Source organism: Chiloscyllium plagiosum, unplaced genomic scaffold, assembly GCF_037043375.1.
Source record: "Chiloscyllium plagiosum isolate Xiang-an unplaced genomic scaffold, Cpla_swu_hap1 HiC_scaffold_13, whole genome shotgun sequence".
NCBI lineage: Eukaryota > Metazoa > Chordata > Chondrichthyes > Orectolobiformes > Hemiscylliidae > Chiloscyllium > Chiloscyllium plagiosum.
Genome location: NW_028270151.1, coordinates 36057707 through 36076912, shown reverse-complemented (window position 1 = coordinate 36076912; position 19206 = coordinate 36057707). Strand labels below are relative to the sequence as shown.

General features: G+C 37.5%; 2 protein-coding genes across 12 annotated transcripts in view; both read left to right on the top strand.

Annotated features, from left to right (window-relative positions):
* The window catches only part of rnpepl1 (arginyl aminopeptidase like 1), an 84868-nt gene extending 81172 nt beyond the window's left edge, over positions 1-3696 (top strand). For both annotated transcript variants that reach the window (XM_087993526.1, XM_087993525.1), the window contains one exon: positions 543-3696. In XM_087993526.1, the coding sequence (XP_087849652.1) occupies positions 543-779 (237 nt within the window). In that variant the 3' untranslated portion in view covers positions 780-3696. The remainder of the gene's footprint in view (positions 1-542) is intronic.
* A 4238-nt stretch (positions 3697-7934) lies between these two features.
* Positions 7935-19206, top strand: part of capn10 (calpain 10) — a 46016-nt gene continuing 34744 nt past the window's right edge. For 3 of the 10 annotated variants that reach the window (XR_015759171.1, XM_087993524.1, XM_087993523.1), the window contains exons 1-3: positions 8108-8616; positions 9999-10217; positions 11845-11976. Coding sequence is in view for 9 of the 10 variants with exons in the window: in XM_087993524.1 (XP_087849650.1) it covers positions 10077-10217; positions 11845-11976 (273 nt within the window). In the remaining variant the exon portion in view is untranslated. The other 7 variants (XM_087993522.1, XM_043702380.2, XM_043702375.2 and 4 more) reach the window with 6 other exon arrangements.

Here is a 19206-nt window from a genome sequence, read left to right as displayed (position 1 = left end):
TTAAAATCATTCCCTGTGGCATTCCACTAGTTACAGGTTGCACTCTTGAAAATGCCCCCTTAATCCATTCACTCTTGTTTTTAGTAGTTAGCCAATTCTCTATCCTCGCTAACTGCAAACATCATGGATTCTTATCTCATTGAGTAGCCTTATGTCTCAATAATTTATCAAACATTTTTATGAGAGAATGGTTCCAGGAATGAGGGACTCCAATTATGAAAATATACTGGAGAAGTTGTTTTACTTGTAAGAGAAGACTAGAAAAGATTCGATATTCAAAAGTATGAGGAGACCAAGCAGAGTAGATAGGGAGAATAAGAGGATACTGATATGTTAATTTAAAAAATAAGCAGGTATGATGTGATAAATAGTCTTATTTCACCCATTAACTGGTTAGGATCTAAAGTATTTAAATTCACCTTGGGAGTTGCTTATGTACTCTGAGAGAAACACTTTTACAAATGTGTTCTATTTATTTATTATCTTGTATTTATTTTGACAGCCAAGAAATCCTGTAACTTCTCAAATTGCTTCTCTTCCAGACCTCACGAATGTACACTGGTCCTTTGTATGAGGATCTGTGTGCTGGAACCATGAAGGCCATTGCCATAGAGACCTTTTACCTGACTCAGAACAGACTGCATGTGAACTTGAGGAGAGCAATCCAACAGATTTTTGCACACAGTGCTAATCCTGCTGCTGTTATGACATTTCTAGAAGATAAACCATCTGATGCATCAAACCCCATCTCACTCAGGGATGTTAATGTCTCAGCGTAGCTGATTAACCCATACCATTATTGGATGCATCCTAGAAAATAACTTACACGAGAGCAGCTCTGGAAACTGAAAATGTTTCCAGCTATGACTTTTTAATTTAAACAAATTTCCAGGATTTACGCTGGTTACCTTATGGACCTCTTCCAGGGAATGGAGAAGCCTAAATCAGCATTCCAAAACTGTTTCTTACAAGACAGTATTTCATCCAACCATTGGGCATGTAGTTACAGTAGTAATCTTGTCACTCTTGACATACATATGGGACATGTAGCTTCACAGATTGTAGATTGAGGATGATTCATTGATAATCCAGGCACTCGAAATCTTCAGTGAGCAGAACAGCTTGAAAGAACAGACAGCATCCCAGCTCCAGCAAGTTAGTTACTACAGTGTAGAACCTATTGCTGCTTGAAGAGGTTGGTGCTAATGAAATAATTACGTCGGTTCTGCTATAACATGTGTTTCTTTGACACGAATCGGCTTGAACGCACTTGAAGAATTTAGACCGTTATTTGTAGAATGCGAACTTTCCTTACCTGTATTGGCTATAACATGATTCCGGCCCCATCAGTTTAAATGGTGTGGCTATTGTGTGATTTTCTTACAACATGAGATCGCACAAGAACAGAATTATCATGTTATATCAGAACAGACTGTAGTATAGTATTAGTTGCTTCTGGTTAGTTAGTTACAGAATAAAAACTACGTATGATGTATTGCTAAATTGAACAGGAATAACTGAGACACCATAAAGCATCAGAATTCTCATTTTGCCAAAACAGAAAGATTCATTAGTAAACCTCTCACTTCTAATAAGTTTGATGGTACATGTTGCTCAGCTCAAATATACCATTTTCAATATAAATTAGTATTAATAAATTAGTAACACCAGTTATTGTTCAGCAGTAATGCATTATTTAATGCAAGGTCTTCTGGTGCATTAATTGGTGCATAATGCATCTTGATTTTCTCTTGGAAAGGAGATTTCAGCCATAAGGAATACCCAACTTAATTCATGATACATACTTCAGGCAGACTAGAATCTAGACTGGGATGCATACAAAAGCATAGAGATGTAAATGTAATGATTTAAATGTTATGCATTTGGGTTGTTTCAAAGTATTTTCTATTGACCCCTTTGCATTTGATCCAAAATTAACATTAGTTTATTTTGCCTTTACATTGTACTATGATTTGAAATGTGTGTCACTTCTCTTATTGTTTTCTGATATTCTACTTCACATTTCTGTAGAATTTTTTCAAAAAAATTATTGGAAAGAATATTTTCGAGAAAGTAAATGAACTCTTGAATTCTTAGAGTTCAGTTACTTGCACTCTTTGAAATAGTGGAATTAGGTACTTGATTATTTTATCCAAATTAATCAACTGTTCCATTACAGTATACATAGAAAAACAAATCATCAGAATGATTAGCTTAAAAAAAGAACATTTGTTTCAATGTTCTAATGAGATATTTTCTGTTAATCTCTAGGACAAGCCTTCATTATACATTGCAGCTTATATAATAGAGTCTAAAGTGTACCATCTCTAAGCACCATTTCATTTCAATTCCATCGTGCCTTTGTTTCAGTTATTTTAGAAATTGGCAAACCTAGTGGGTTGATGGGCTTATCTGAGTATTTAATTATCATTCTGTGCTGGAGCAGGATGTTATAGAACTTAGGGTGTGATGCATTAAAGTTCAACATTGGCTGTTGTTTCACAGTCTGCTGGTTTAGGTGCCTGGTTGTGGTTCAGAGGTAAGATAGAATATTGTGCAGTTGGTTATGATTGGTGCTGTACTAATGTGGTGGTTTTGACAGTTGCCAACAATTTCTGTTTGTTTCGATGCCTGACTATAGTTCCACGGATTATCTAGGACACCTCTCTTATTCATCTTTGATGAATAGTATGTGCTCCCATAGCTATAAATGTTGGAATTAGCAAATATGCTATTCAGAATGACCGAGGAAATAAAGACAAGATTGAGAGAATTATAGCCAATGTGTCAACACTGGAACCACCTCACCAAAGTCCATTTATTCTGATAAATGTTTGTACTTTTTCCCCATTTTGTTTTCTTGTATTTCTTAAGTATGTTCACAAAGAAGTAAATTTTTATAGGGGCCAAAAACTGTGTTATGAATTTGCACAAGAACTTGTATGCAACTGTTTAACTGGCCATACTTTTCAGAGGTAGTGCAGCCAATGTGCCTTTTTTTATCAGTATTCTACTGATTTATAATCTGTTCCCTTTTAGCAGAAGCCTCATTATACCATGTTCAGTAAAATGAAATAAAACACTTCCTCAGAAAATGGATTGTTAATTGTTTACAAAAAAAATTCTGTAAATCAGAACGATTTTATGATGTCCAGATAATAGACTTATCTTACCAACCCAAACTGATTTATCTTCTGTCTTTTTACACAAAAAATGTTTTGCATAATGGCAAATTATTGTTAAGATGAAAGTTATATTTTCCCCAAGACTGAAGAAGCTATTTATCCATGATCTTATGTGGAAGTTGTAATTTTCAGGTTTATGTTTTTCATAATGTTCATTGATAACTAATGAAGATTAAAATAAAAATCAAACACAGTTCTGATCAAATATACCAAGAACATTATAACATGTCTTTATCTTCTTGGATGTTAACTGATCTGCTGTATATTTCCAACATATTCTGTTTCTATTTTCAGATTTCCAGCTTTCAATTTTGTCTTTCATTTGTATAGATAAAACTATCTTTTTATTAGCCAACTAAAACCATAGAAACATTTTTATGCTTACAAATTCATCAAACTGAACTATATATATATCTGTTTTAAAAGGAAAAAAAAGTACTGATAATGTGAAACATGAATGTATACAAAAATAAACAAGGAAGCCATGATTTAGTGGTTGACTTGGACAGTGCCATTGTTTCAACAACGTAAGAACAGACAGAGGTTTGTTACATCTCCAGTAACATTTGGAACATTACTGGAATTGTGTGTTTGTGTATGGGACATAAAGTAGAGCAGACTGTAAAGTAATTTTTCAGTCAAGAAAGAACAATGCATACATCTGAACTGATATGTTGTGAGGCAGTGGAAAAGCCTAAAACTGAATACTTGAAAAGTATTTTCTGGAGAAAACCTGAGTACATTGGATTGAGTGCATGGCTATAGCCTCAGAAATTTCAGTTGGTTTATCACCAGAACTTTGTGTTTGAAAATGAAAATGTACTTAAGAAGGAATAAACAATTATAAAATGGATAATACTTCTTGGTAATGGAGACCATATACATATTTTGTATACATCAAATGTGTAAGTTCTGTATATTAGGCAATTTAAAATAATTAAGAAGATTTGTAGCTCAAGTTGAGGTTCTGGATGTACTGAGGTTCTGACTTGGACCCGAGTTACCACCCCCTGAGAAAAAGAACAGGAAATGACATCACCATAGGAAATGACATCATCAAATGAAACCCAAACATATAAATAGAAAGCAGGAATCATCAGCAATGCTTTGGCCGGAGGCTCACCGAAGATGTTACCTAGTATGGTAACGAAACGTCTGAAAATGAACTTCCAGCTCAGCAAGCAAACCTACATCCAGAATTTAAACAATTGATTTTAAAATTTTTAATTTTCCACTTTTGATGTGGATTGCTTTGTACTTCCTGTTGATAAATATCAACATTTTTGTTTATTTCTTATGCTGCACATGCTTTACTTTAGGCCTATAGTGACCATGTAGAAAGGATTAATCCAATTTCCATTGATATTTATAAAACTGAAGTTATGTAATCTATGAAAAACATAGTGCAAGATACTTTGAGCTTTCATTGTAGAGAAAGATCTGAAAATACTCTATAATTTGTCAATATCAGCTTAGAAAGCTTGGGTATCACCTTTCTTTACAATTGGGTGAATTTTTATTCATGTCGGATTCAATCTGTTCTGGTGTTTTCAATTTTTATATGCTGTGTTATGCAGATCCTTTAGTCTAAAGACAGAACTTGCCACTTAAGTTCAGCAAAGTGTACAGGTTCTCCAATTCCTGGTATATTTTTAAAAATTTAATAGATCCTATAATCAAATAAAATGTAATGTTGAAGTCACAGTGCTCTAAAGGTGATTTATGTGTCTCCTATCAATTTCACATGGGGAGGCGAGTTTGCATTGGTGACTTGCCACTTATTTTATCTTGGCAAATGCGATTAGATTTATCTAGGATATCTGGTCGGCATGGAAGAGTTGGACCGAAGGATCCGTTTCCCTGCTGTACATCTCTATGACTCTAATTGTGAACCAAAGTAAGGCATGGATACTTGCTAACCTTTCAGAATAGCATTCAAAAGAAAATTATCCAGCCATTCTTTTTCAGAAAAAGGTTTGATGCAAGAACAAAATGTTAAAAGCTTTGTGTAGTTTTGTCATTGTTTTAACTTGTGTAAATCACCCAGGTGATGAATATGGAAACATTTTATATCACGTGACAAATAAATGTGACAGAAAAATATTAGGTCTTCCTTTAAGATTGAAATAGAAAATGTTTGATGAACAAGCATATTTCTGGTACATGATCTCCAATTTGGGTAAATGCAGTGTAATTCAAGTCACATTCTCAACATGTATGGATATCAGGTATTTTTGAACGTGTAGGTCAAGGTGGATTGACGCTTTTTGATCAGTATAACAGATATTGTGGAGGCAAAAGGACACAGAGTCATACAACATTTCAAGTGCTCACCCACCTATTTTGTAAATTGTGTGCGATTTCCTCCCTCACTACCCTCCCAGACAGTGCATTCCAGATTCCCATCATCCTCTGAGTTAAAGAAAGGCTTTTTTCAAATCCCCTCTAAATTTCCGCCCTTTAAAATGATGCCCTCATGTTACCATCATTTGTCATTGGCGGTCCCTCGCAGACAAGGATGACTCTCTTCCACTCTCGGTGAGTCCTTGAGTGGCTGTACAGTCCACTATGGCTTCTGCAGACACTTGGGGCAAAAGGTGGTTGCGGAAAGAGATGGGTGGAAAATTGGGTGTGGCAGCATGCTCCTTAAACTGTTTTCTGCTGGCTTTGCTTTTTTTCTCCTTATTATACACCTTCAGCAACGGGGAAGCTTCATATCCATCCTTCCATGCCACTGATAATTGTATATGCCTCAATCAAGATAACTGTGGATTGTTAATAATGTACTCACATAATTTAGCTGATTTAGATTGTGATCATTACAATTAACTTGTTTTTTATACTGGATGTTTAAATTACATTCTTGGTGTTGCATTAGAAATATGCACTGCGTCATAAGGGTTGGGAATATATTTAATCCAATTAATTTATACTGCTAATTCTCCACCTAAGATGTTTGTTGGTAAACTTTTATTTCTTTCTAAAAGAGGACTTTGATGCTGCATGATCACTTCGTGAGGTCCCTCCTTGTCTTGTTTCACACTCACATTTGATGTATATCTTAAAATTTCAAATCATGTCCTTTGTAGTAGCATGTTATTATAATTTACTTTGTTTCTGCCATGCTACTTGAACAATGTATTCTATTGCTATAATGGAGGAAGTGAGGACTGCAGATGCTGGAGATCAGAGCTGAAAAATGTGTTGCTGAAAAGCGCCGCAGGTCAGGCAGCATCCAAGGAGCAGGAGAATCGACGTTTCGGTCATAAGTCCTTCTTCAGGACTTATGCCCGAAATGTCGATTCTCCTGCTCCTTGGATGTTGCCTGACCTGCTGTGCTTTTCCAGCAACACATTTTTCAGTATTGCTATAAAGGTCTACTCTTTGGAAATTCTTTTGAGAAATTACTGTCAGTGTGAATACACTTGAACTCAGAGGGATGGACTAATTGTTATTTCCATTGATGCAATAATGTATATGAACAAGATATATATAATTATTAAACTCAATGTTTAACTTCTTTATCCCCTTAGTTATAAATGATTCTTTCCCAGAATCATTTTCCATATGAAGAAAATATACAAAATACCGTGCAAGGACTGTAACAAACACTACATTGGACAAACAGGCAGAAAACTAGCCACCAAGATACATGAACATCAACTAGCCACAAAAAGACATGACCCTCTCTCACTGGTTTCCTCACATATGGATGAGGTAGGACACCACTTCGACTGGGACAACACATCCATCCTAGGACAAGCCAAACAAAGACATGCACGAGAATTCTTAGAAGCATGGCATTCCAACCGGAACTCTATCAACAAACACATTGAGTTAGACCCCATCTACCACCCTCTGAGAAAATGAACAGGAAGTGACTTTGCTACAGGAAATAACATCACCAACCCAAACAAATAAATAGCAGGACTTATCAGCAATGCTTCGCCTGAGGCCCACTAAAGATGTTACCTAGTAGGGTGATGAAATATCTGGAAATGAACCTTCCAGCTCAGCGAACAAACCTACATCCAGAACCTCAAGCTGAACTACAAATCTTTTCAAAACTCGCTAAGAACTCGCTAGACTAGGAACCAATTTTGGATATTTTGTGCTTGTGATTTAATAAAAAAAATTAAAACTTCATTTGGGTTACCAGGTTATTGTACTCACAGGAATTAATTATCATCCTACAGAGCGTTGTAAACACATTTGATCATATAGATATAAATTTATTTTTAAAATCTGTTTCAAACTTGCTTAAAATAATTGAGGCTTAAATTATGAATGATTTTGAAATTTTGGGTGTTGCATTTTGAATGCTGTCTCTGCTGGAAATCTCAGATACAAATGGGAAGATGCTGGAAGTATTCAGTCGGTTAGGCAGCACCGTAATGACAGAAACTAATGTCATTTGAGCTGTTCTAATGACAGGCAATTGACCTGAAATGTTAAATTGGTTTCTGTCTTCAAAGGTGCTGCCTGATCCGCAGAACATTTTTTGTTATTATGATAAAGGTTATGTCCTTTATTAATTCAATGCAGAATATAAAATAATTTTAATGCAGTGCCATGTCTTTCAATGTATCCAATAAATATTTAATTGAATTAGACTCAGTTTTTATATCATATTTAGAAGCTTAGCTTCAGTAAAACAACCCAGGGCACCTGAGATATTAAGTCAGCTGATCAGAACAAGCATGTTTACTGACAAGTGACCTGAAGGCAGTGTGGTGGTGAAGTGCAAGGAGGGGAATTCTAAAGCTTACTGACTTGACAACTGAAGGCACAGCCACTGATGGTAACATCTGCGATACTTGAGGCGAGAATTGAGTGTAAATATTAATGTAGGAGATGAGAGGTGAAGCCGTGAAGGATTTTGAACATTATGATTTGATTAAGGAGGTTTGTAAATTACATATATTTTATTGCACCATAATGTTCCATAAATGGTGATTCCGCTCCTTACAAACGCACTTTAAGATCGCCAGCTGACACCATAGTTTCTCTCGATTCACTATTATTTGGTCGTTATTACATTTCTGTTTATGGGGATTTGCTGTACGCAAGTAAACATTTGTGTAATATATATTGCATTTATACAGCACCGTGATCACTCTTGTTGATTTTCGAGCACTTAACTACATTACAACAGCGGCTATGCTTTTAAAAATTAAATGTGGGACTGTGCAGCTCTTTGGGAATCTTAAGGTTGCAAGAGGCGCGACAGAAATGCAGATGTTTGCTTCCATGTCAACAATTCTCTTGATGACAGCCCAAATCCTATTTTGACAATGACGTGAAACTGAGTGTTTGGCGTTGTCGAAACCACTCAAACAGGCGGAACTGCGAGTTGAATTGAGGGCAATGTGTATTGAAGCAGCCTCCATTAGCTTCTTGCAAGATGAAAGAAAGATTGTCTGTTCTCCAGGTAAAATCTGTACGTTTTACGGTCTCGCTCGTTTGTTTCTTGTGTGTACCATTGTCCTAACTGAAATATTCCGCTCCGGCTGAGAGAGAGGATCTCTGGGCCCCAAGTCCCCGGCACTCGACTAAATCTGAGCCAGGCTGGGAGCCCAGCAAAGGCGGGTATCCAGAAAAATGAATCTTCAGAACATTTTCCAGTGACTCAAAACAAAAAGAAACCTGCAGGTACTACATGATTTGTTCACACTTAATGATAGCAATTAAAATTCAAAATATTGGAACCATAACCTGCAGATTAAATACACTTTATTCTTGTCCAAATAAATAGGACTGATTAGTCATGGGAAAATGTTTCAAGGGCAGAGTTTTGCACTTAATTGAAATTTCTCTTTCCAAAACCTTGTGCTGTTACTAAAAGTGGGTAACGAATTACTTGCAATTTGTGACAACTCTGATCCAAATAATTAGAAGCAGCAACTAAAATTTTGAAACAAAATATTTTTTTTAAAGGTAGTCTGAAAAGGAATAAAGGAAAGTGAATAGAGACATGGTGGGAGGAAAGTAATTCCAAAGCTTGGAATCCAAATAGTGAAAGGTGTCGTGAAGGTTCTGGACCTACATTGAGCTGAGTTAGTTGATAATCGAACAAATTGTAAGCCTCACAGGAAAAGTAAGATAGACCAATGAGTTTGAGCAGTCACAAGATTAAAAGAAAGTAATGACTACTCATAGTTATGGAAAAAAAGGATGGTAGTATTAGATTTCATTGTATTACTTTTTGTTTCATTTGCAGATAATAGCCTCACTGCTATAAACATGTTACTGCATATAATCGTTTTTTTACATTTTTTAAATGTAATGTTTTAAAGGTAGAATTAGACTTGATATGTGTTCCACTTTTGATGACCAGAACAAATACTATGGAGATACAATATAAATTACGGTACAGTTTTCCCAGTTCATTACATTAGACACTTTACAGATGCTTGCACCTTACCGACTCCTAACTGAAGGACTGGGCGGACATTGTTTTGAAGGGATGGTGAGAAAATGTCAAACACCTAAAATACAAGAGTCAATATATTCTAGAATAAGAGGTTTAGAAAAAAAAAGGCAATTATAGTTAATACATAGAATGGACTTCCAGATGTCCAGACTAAAGATGAAAACTGTGGAATTATTCAATGTTCAGGAGCAGAGGGGGAATTGTAGACTCTTTCTGAACAGGTGAACTAAGCCAAATTACTTTTTCATCTCTAATTATCTTGAAATGCTGTAAGAACTAAGTGAATTTTATGCACTTTCATGATCATTTATTCATAATTGGAAAATAAATGTATTTCTGTTGCTAACGTAATAATTTTACTTTAACAATTACTTTCTCAGTCTAAAGAAAAATCTGATGGAAATTAAAATGTGATTATGCGGGGCTTTCTTTGAGCATATGTGAAGTGTATTGTGACAATGACCATTTTGGATATGGAGATCCCAAAGAAGAAACTATTTGAAGATCCTGGTTTCCCTGCTTCTAGCACATCTCTTTTTTCAAGTTATTCTACACCCATTGCTAAATTCAGAAGTAAAATCACATGGCTACGACCACAGGTGAGAATTTATCTGTCTGGTTGGAAAGTATCTCAACTGCTCACACAGATTTTAAATATATAGTTTATCACAAGGTTTACAGTAGTTTACTTGCACAATTTTATGCAATATTTGCATAACTTATATTTTAAAATTTACTGTTTTACACAGCTGGTCAATAATTATGTTAAATCAGATATAATCTGTGACATTGAGAGTTGATCAAATCAAGTTACCTATCCCATTGTGGGAGCAGGTGATAGGTATTCATGAGATTGGCAGGGATTTTATTGCACTTGAGAGCAGACAGTTAGGGATTATCATTAGCAGAGGCATCACTAAAATCTGGTTAAGACTGTGAGAGACCTGTAAAATCCATTTAGATGAAATGTTATGTTTAATACTTAAAATGTACTGATGCCGTTGCCCTGGAACTACCATAAAGTGTAGAGTATTTTAATTTAGTCATTTTTACAGCTAAGAATCTTCAATAATCTTTCTTGTCTTGGGGAAACTGTCACATACTGGTTTGTACAGAAGCTGATAGGATGTGTTGATGCCTCGTCTGTTGAAATAATTCCTATTGCAAATAAGTAAGGAAGACTCTAGCCACAATCTTTCAATTCTCCTCTGATTCGGAAGTGGTGTCAGATGAATGTAGAGTTGCAAGTGTTGTGCTCTTCTGAAAAGGTAAGACGGATAAACTCGGTTGGCTACAGGCTAGTCAATCTGATGTCAGTGATAAGGACGTTTCTAGATACCATAATCTGGGGCAAAGTTTCAATTGGAAATACAGGTTAATAAATGACACTAAATTGTGTCTAATGTACTAAACTGAGTTCCTCAATAACAAAGAAGATTGAAGAAAGTTGTAGTCAGGACTGGCAAATTGAAGTTACAAGGAAAAATTGGACAGATTGGAGTTGGTTTTCCTTAGAGGGAGCTGAGGGGAGATTTCAATGAGGTGTGCAAACTATGAGTGGTCTAGATGGACTGGATGTCAAGGACCTAAGTAGTCAAATTTTCATTTCAGTTTATAATCCAAAAAAAAAGCAGGGAAAAATATTTGCTATCTTGCATGCACAAATCATTGAAGTTGGAAGGCCAAGTTTATGTAGTTTTTTTGAGGGGGGCATGCTTTTGGAATTATTATAAAAAGAAGCACATAACACACAACCGAGGAAGTTATGGAAATAAATAAATAATCTTTAATTTGGCCTTGACTGGAGTGTTGTATCCTTCTTGGAACTGGCACAGCATGATGGCCAAATACACCTGTGTTTTATGATGTGGGAAATTTCCTGATGTGATAAAGTAATTTGACATGCTTATATAAAAAAATGAACAAAATAAACAGTATTAAATGTGGGCTTATTGTCTTTGACATTTTTAAACTACAGCTGAAGAGGTGATTTTTCCTGCTTGAGTATAATTGTTCATTTTAAATCTGAGATATATAAATTTTTGTTAAGCAAACATATAAAGTCATACAGGCCAAAGGCATGTATATGAAGTTAGGCCACAGGTGATCTCATTGAATAGCAGAACAGGTTTGAGAGGCTGAATGGCATACTCCTGTTCCTATAATGTAAAGTTTCACTGATATTGTGTGCTCTTTTATTTGACTGAAATTGCTTGGAATTTACAGGAAATTTCGAGATCACCTCGGTTATTTCCAGAAAACCCACAGGATGGAAAGATAAAACAAGGCCTCTTGGGAGATTGCTGGTTCTTGTGTGCATGTGAAGCTTTGCGTAAAAACGGACAACTCTTAGATAAGGTATTTCAATGGAAAGAAGACGTTTCTAATTCTGAAATTTATTCCAGTGAATGCAAAATATTTACTTTCTCTGATGCACTTCTCAGGATAATGCCTTTGATAGAATTAATCTGGTTTAAAGTTTAAACAAAGTCTGGCATTTAACTATCAGTTTTCCAGTAGTTGGTCTGGGACAGTTTGGCTAGGGTCACGGAAAGGTTTGGAGCACATCTCTTCATTACTGTTGCCAGAATGCTTTCAGACCTTACAGCCTTTACAGCATCCAATGGCTTCAGCTGTTTTTTGATTTCACATAGTTTTAGCTATTTTGATTCATTCTGTGATGGTGAGGACTTCTGATGAGATGGATCATCCACTAAGCACTTCTGACTGAAGGTTACTGCAAATGCTTCAGCATTATCATTTACGTTGATAATGTTGGGCTCCCGTGCCATTAAAGATGGGAAGGTTTGTGGATCCATGTCCTGTAAATTGTTTGATTGTCCAACACTATTCAAGACTGAATGTGACTGGACTGTAGAGTCTGATCTGATTGTAGGATCATTTGGCTCAGTCCATCACTTGCTGCTTGGCATATAAGTAACACTGTATTGTAGCTTCACTAGATTGGCACCTCATTTTTAGGTATGCCTAGAACTGCTCCTGACAAGCATTCCTGCAATCTCTCTTGGACCTGAGTTGATCCCCTGGCCTGAGTAATAGTAGAGTCAAGGATATGTGTTTGGAGATTTAGTTGGAATACAGTTTGCTGCTGTTGATGATATACAGTGCCTTACTGATGCTTAGTCTTGAGTTGCTAGAATTGTTCAAAGACATTTAGCACCATGATAGTGCCACACAACATGCTAAAAGATTTTGTCACTGTAAAGGCAGGATTTTGTCTCCACAAGGACTGGGTGGCGAACATTCTGACTGATACTGTCAAGGACGGACAGATCTGCAGCAGACTGGTGAGAATGAGGTCAAGCATGTTTCTGCCTCTTGGTTCCCTCACTACCTGCTGCAGACCAAGTCTGACAGCTGTCTAGAGCCTGACCAGTTCAATCAGTCGTGATGCCAAGCCAGTCTTGGTGACGTACAACAAATCCCCCACCCAGAGTATTGATTCATCAGCTTAGTGGGAGTGCGATATATAGAAATCAGCTAAAGCTTTCCTTGCCCACGTTTGACCTGCTCCCATTATATTTCATGGGATCCAAATCAATGTTGAGGATTCCAGAGCAATCGTCTTATCCATCTGTATACCCTGTGCTGTTACTTCTGCCCTGACCTGCCCTGAGGTGTTGTGCTCAACTATCCCGCCCAATTTTGGCATTGTCCCCCAGATGTGGGTAAAGAGGACTTAGCAGCATTGACAGGGTTGACAGAGCAATATCTGCATTGCCAAGCGGTGTCCACAGTTCTTTAAGACTTGTTAGCAACTGATACAACTGATTGACTTACTCAGCCATTGCAGAGGGCAGTTAAGAATGAACAACATTGCAGATGACACAAAGCTGAGTGAGAAGGTGATCTTTTGAAGAGGATGGAGAAATGCTTCAGTGTGATTCAGATGAGTTGAATGAGTGGGCAAAGGCACAGCAGATGATAATGTTGATACACGTGAGATGGTCCACTTTGGTAGCAGGGAGTATTACTATTTGAATGGTTATAATTTGGAGATGCTGTTGTTGGACTGGGGTGTACAAAGTTAAAAATCACTCAACACCAGATTATAGTCCAGTAGGTTTAATTGGAAGCACACTAGCTTTCGGAGCGTCGCTCCTTCATCAGGTGGTAGTGGAGGGCTCAATCCTAGCACACAGAATTTATAGCAAAAATTTATAGTGTGATGTAACTGAAATTATACATTGAAAAATTGATTGTTAAGCCTTTCATCTGTTAGAATCGCATGACAGTTTCACTTCTTTCATGTGTAAATCACAAAACCTTGTCTTTTAAAAAGTTGCATTCTCGGGTTAGCTGTTAACAACGGTGATAGCTAGACAATATGTTGAAGGTGTTGGTCCCCTGTGTTCTTTGTCTATGCCATGATGTTTAGATTGATTCTAATCTAAAAAGTGAGATAACGGAGTTTTACATGAATTCATGCAGTTTTTGAGCAAAGTACAGTGTAACCCTGCAAGTACAAATTCACCCCACAAAATATGTGTGCATATGGGTCTTTGTCTGTCTGTCTGTGTGTGTCTGTCTGGGTTGGGGGTTGTGAGTGTGAGAAAGTGTATGTGTGTGCAGTGAGTGCAGAGTGTCTTAAGTCTGTGAGGGGGTGTATGTGGGTGTCTGTGTGCGCGTCTGTGTATATGTGTGTCCATGTGTATGTGAGGAGTGAGAGTGTGTGTGTGTGTGTGTAGGAGTATCTGTGTGTATAGTGCAATGGTGGTCACCTGTAATGTGACATGAACCCAAGGTCCCGGTTGAGGCCCTTCCAATGGGTACCGAACTTAGCTATCAGCCTCTGCTCAGCCAATTTTCACTGCTGCCTGTCGGATGTCTGTCTTGGAGGATGGTCGCCCGAAGATCCGAGGTCGAATGTCCTGGACCACTGAAGTGTTCCCCAACTGGGAGGAAACACTCCTGTCTGTTGATTACATTGTCTACCTTATACATTGCAGGCAAGGATGCCCGGAGGCATGGTACTTTGGGGAAACCAAGCAAAGGCTACGACAATGGATGAATGGGCACCACACAACAATCAACAGACAGGAGTGTTCCCTCCCAGTTGGGGAACACTTCAGTGGTCCTGGACATTCAACCTCGGACCTTCGGGTGACCGTCCTCCAAGGCGGAGTTTAGGACAGGCAGCAGCAAAAAGAGGCCGAGCAGAGATTGATAGCTAAGTTCGGTACCCATAGGGAGGGCCTCAACCGGGACTTTGGGTTCATGTCACATTACAGGTGACCACCATTGCACCATTACACACACAGATATTCCTACACACACACACTCTCTCTCACACACACACAGGCACTCCTATACACACATACACATGGGCACACATATACACAGACGCGCACACAGACACCCACACACACCCTTGCAGACACACACACTCACACATACACCCCCTCACAGACTTAAGACACTCAGCACCCACTACACACGCACATATACTTTCTCATACTCACAACCCCCAACCCAGACAGACACACAGACAGACAGACAAAGACCCACATGCACACACATATTTTGTGGGGTAAATTTGTACTTGCAGGGTTACATTGTATTTTGCTCAAAAACTGCATGAATTCATGTAAAACTCCGTTATCTCACTTTTTAGATTAGAATCAATCTAAACATCATGGCATAGACAGAGAACACAAGGGGCCAACACCTTCAACATATTATCGAGCTATCACCGTTGAATCACCTGATGAAGGAGCGTCGCTCCGAAAGCTAGTGTGCTTCCAATTAAACCTGCTGGACTATAACCTGATGTTGTGTGATTTTTACCATTGTTAACAGCTAACCTGAGAATGCAATTTTTTTAAAGCAAGGTTTTGTGATTTACACATGAAAGAAGTGAAACTGTCATGCTATTCTAACAGATGAAAGGCTTAACAGACAATCAATTTTTCAATGTATAATTTCAGTTACATCACACTGTAAATTTTTGCTATAAATTCTGTGTGTTAGGATTGAGCCCTCCATAACCATCTGATGAAGGAGCAACGCTCCGAAAGCTAGTGTGCTTCCAATTAAACCTATTGGACTATAACTTGGTGTTGTGTGATTTATATTTGAATGGTGACAGACTGCAAAAGGGAAGGTTTGACAAGAATTGGATGTTTGTGTACACCAGTTACTGAAAGTAAACATACAGATGCTGCAGGCAGTGAAGAAGATAAATAGTATGTTGGCCTTCATAGCGAGAGGATTCAAGTAAAGGAGCAGGGATATCTTCTGACAATTGTACAGGCCTTAGTGAGACCACACCCGGAGTAGTGTTCTCAGTTTTGATCTCCTTATCTGAGGAAGGATGTTCTTGCTATGGAGGGAATGCAATAACGGATTACCAGACTGCTTCCTGGGATGACAGAATTGACTAATGAAGAGAGACTGGATTAGTTAGTACTCTATTCACAGCAGTTTAGAAGAATATGGGGGGATTCTCACAGAAACCTATACAATTCTACCATATCTATACAGAGTAAACCAGGATGGATGTCCCTGATGACTGGGGAATCCAGAACCAGGAGTCACAATCTATGGATATAGGGTAGGCAGTGAAGGACTGAGATGAGAATATTTTTTCACCCAGAGAGTGGTGAGCCTGTGGAATTCTGTGCCATAGAAAGAGACCAAAACATTCAATTTTTTTGAGGAGTTTTATATAGCTCTTGGGGCAGGAGAGATCAAAGGATATTGGGAGGAAGTGGGAACATGGTGCTGAGTTGAATTATCAGGCATGGTCGTATTTAATAGCGGAGTTGGCTCAAAGGGCTGAAAGGCCTACTCCTGCTGTTTTCTATGTTTCTCCTGCTGTTGTCTGGAGACCCATGTAGATAAAGATGGCAGTTTTCCTTCCCTTTAGTAAATCAAACATGTTAAGATAAATAACAATCGACAATTTTATAGTCATCATTAGAATTTTAATTACGGATTCTGTTGAATTTAAATTCCACCATCTCTGTGCTGGGATTCAAACCCAGGGCATTACCTGGCTCTGGATTATTAATCCAAGTGACAGTACCATTATGGCATTAATTGTAAATTATTGGCTGTGAAGCACTTGGATGACTTGAAGCCGTGAAGTCTGTGATATTAATTTCTTCCATCGTGTCTTTCACTTAGCGTCCCTGATAAAGAAAATGTGATTTTCCTGTAATAAACTGATGAACAATGTTTAAAATAACTTGGTTGATGGTACATGATAAAGAACATTTATGCAGCCAAATTTAGAGATTATCCTACATTCCCAGCATAACATTTTAACTTAAGTAGAAATATTATACATTTTAAAAATAGAATTCTGGGTGATAATGTTTTCCTTTGAGATCATGTTCATATGATTTTAAACTCGTCACAGCAATCATATAATTTTGTTTTCTAACTTTAACTTTATGATACCCCTAATTTTGTTACTATTTATAAAAATAAGCTAAGTTTGGAGCCTCCATGTGGTTTAAGTCACCTGACAATGATGTAAACTTGCACAAAGCACACTGTACTTAGAATATGATACATGTCTGGTGGCAGCAAAAATACTTTAAATATATAAAAAGGAGCCAAAATGACATAGACCCCTTAGAGAATGAGGCTCTGGAAATGATAATAAGGAACCAGGAAATGACAGAGGAGTTGAATAAATGTTTTACATCTTTATTCATAGCAGAAAACACTAATAACATCCCAAATTGCTAAACATTAAAGGAACAAAATTATAAGAAGTAAATGCCATAAACATCACTAGAGAAAAAGTATTAGGGAAACTAATGGGGCTAAAGACCGGTAAGTGCCCTGGACTTCATGGGATGCATCCTAGGATATTAAAATAAATAGCTATAAAAATATACACTGGTAATGACCTTTCAGAACTCCTTAAATTCTGGAAAAATCCCAGAAGATTGGAAAAGTGCCAATGTGACACTTTTTTTTTTGAAAAGGAAATGAGACAAAAACAGGCAACAATAGGCCACTTAGCTCAATATCCATTACTGGGACAGTATTTAGAGTCTGTTGTAAAGGATGTACTAGCAGAGAGTGTGGATTTCTACATGATGATCAAGAAAAGTCAGCATGGTTTCATGAAGAGGACATCATGCTGAACAAATTTACTGGAATTCTTTGAGGAGATAACAAGCAGGATAGATAAAGGGGACACTGTGGAGCTAATGTATTTACATTTTCATGAGTATGATGAGAACTATACATTAGGCTACTTAATAAAAGGAGGGCCCATGGTGTTGGAGGTACTATATTTGCATGGATAGAGGATTGGCTAACTAATAAAAGACAGAGAATTGGGATGAGGAGAGCATTTTCAGGATGGCAGCCTATAACTAGTGTGCCACAGGAATGAGTGCTGGGGCCACAATTATTTACAATATAAGGTAATGACTTGGATGAGAAGATTGTATGAATGATAGCCAAGTTTGTGAATAACAAAAAAATAAGTGGGAAAGCAAGTGGTGAGGATGACACGAAGAGTCTGCAGAGTGAAACACTTAGCAGATGGAATATAATGTGGGAAAATGTGAGGTTATGCACTTTGGCAGGAAAAATATAAGATCTCAATATTATTTAAGTTGAGTAAGGCTGCAGAAAGCTACAGATCAGAGGGATTTAGGAGTCCTCATGCATGAATCACAAAAAGCTAGCATCCAAGTTCAGTGGGTAATAGAGAAGGCAATTTTTTTTTATTCACTTGTGGGATGTGGGCATCACTGGTTGGTAAGTATTTATTGCCTATCCCTAGCTGCTGTTGAACTGAGTGGCTTGCTAGCCCATTTCTGAGAGCAGTTGAGAGTCACATATATGCCAGACCAGGTGAGGTTGGCAGATTTGAGTAAACCAAATGAGATTTTCTGGCTATTGGTAGTGGTTTCAGAGTCATCAGTAGATTCTTAACTCGAGACGTTATTTTTCCTTTGTCAAGGTGGGATTCAAACCCGAATCCCCAGAACATTAGCTGAGTTTCTGGATTAATGGTCTCGTGCTAATGGGCCATTGCCTCTCTGCAATGGCTAAATGGAATGTTAGGCTTTATTTCAAAGATAAAAAAATGTTTAAAAAAAAGGTTTTCCTAACATTATTCAAGGCACTGGTCACACCACGACTGAATAGAGTTTTGAGCCCTTTATCTTAGGAAGAATATACTAGCATTTGAAACAGTCCAGAGAAGATTCAGTAGGCTGATAGCAGATAGGGAGGAATGATCTTATGAGGAGAGGTTGGACAGATTAGACTTATACTCATGGAATATAGAAGAACAAGAGGCAAATATTCAAGATTCTTAGAGAACTTGACAGGGTAAGAATGAAAAGGTTGTTCCTTTTGTAGGACAGTCTAGGACCAGAGGGCAGAATAAGAGGTTGCACATTTAAGTCAGGAATGAGGATCAATTTCTTCTCTTAGAAGATTGTGAATCTGTGGAGTTCTTTACCTAAGAGGATTGTTGAGGCTGAGCCATTAAGTATATTCAAGTTTGGGATGGGCAGATATTTAATCCATAAGGAAATCATGGTCATGGGAACAAGGGAAGCAAGTGGAGTTGAGGATTATCAGATCAGC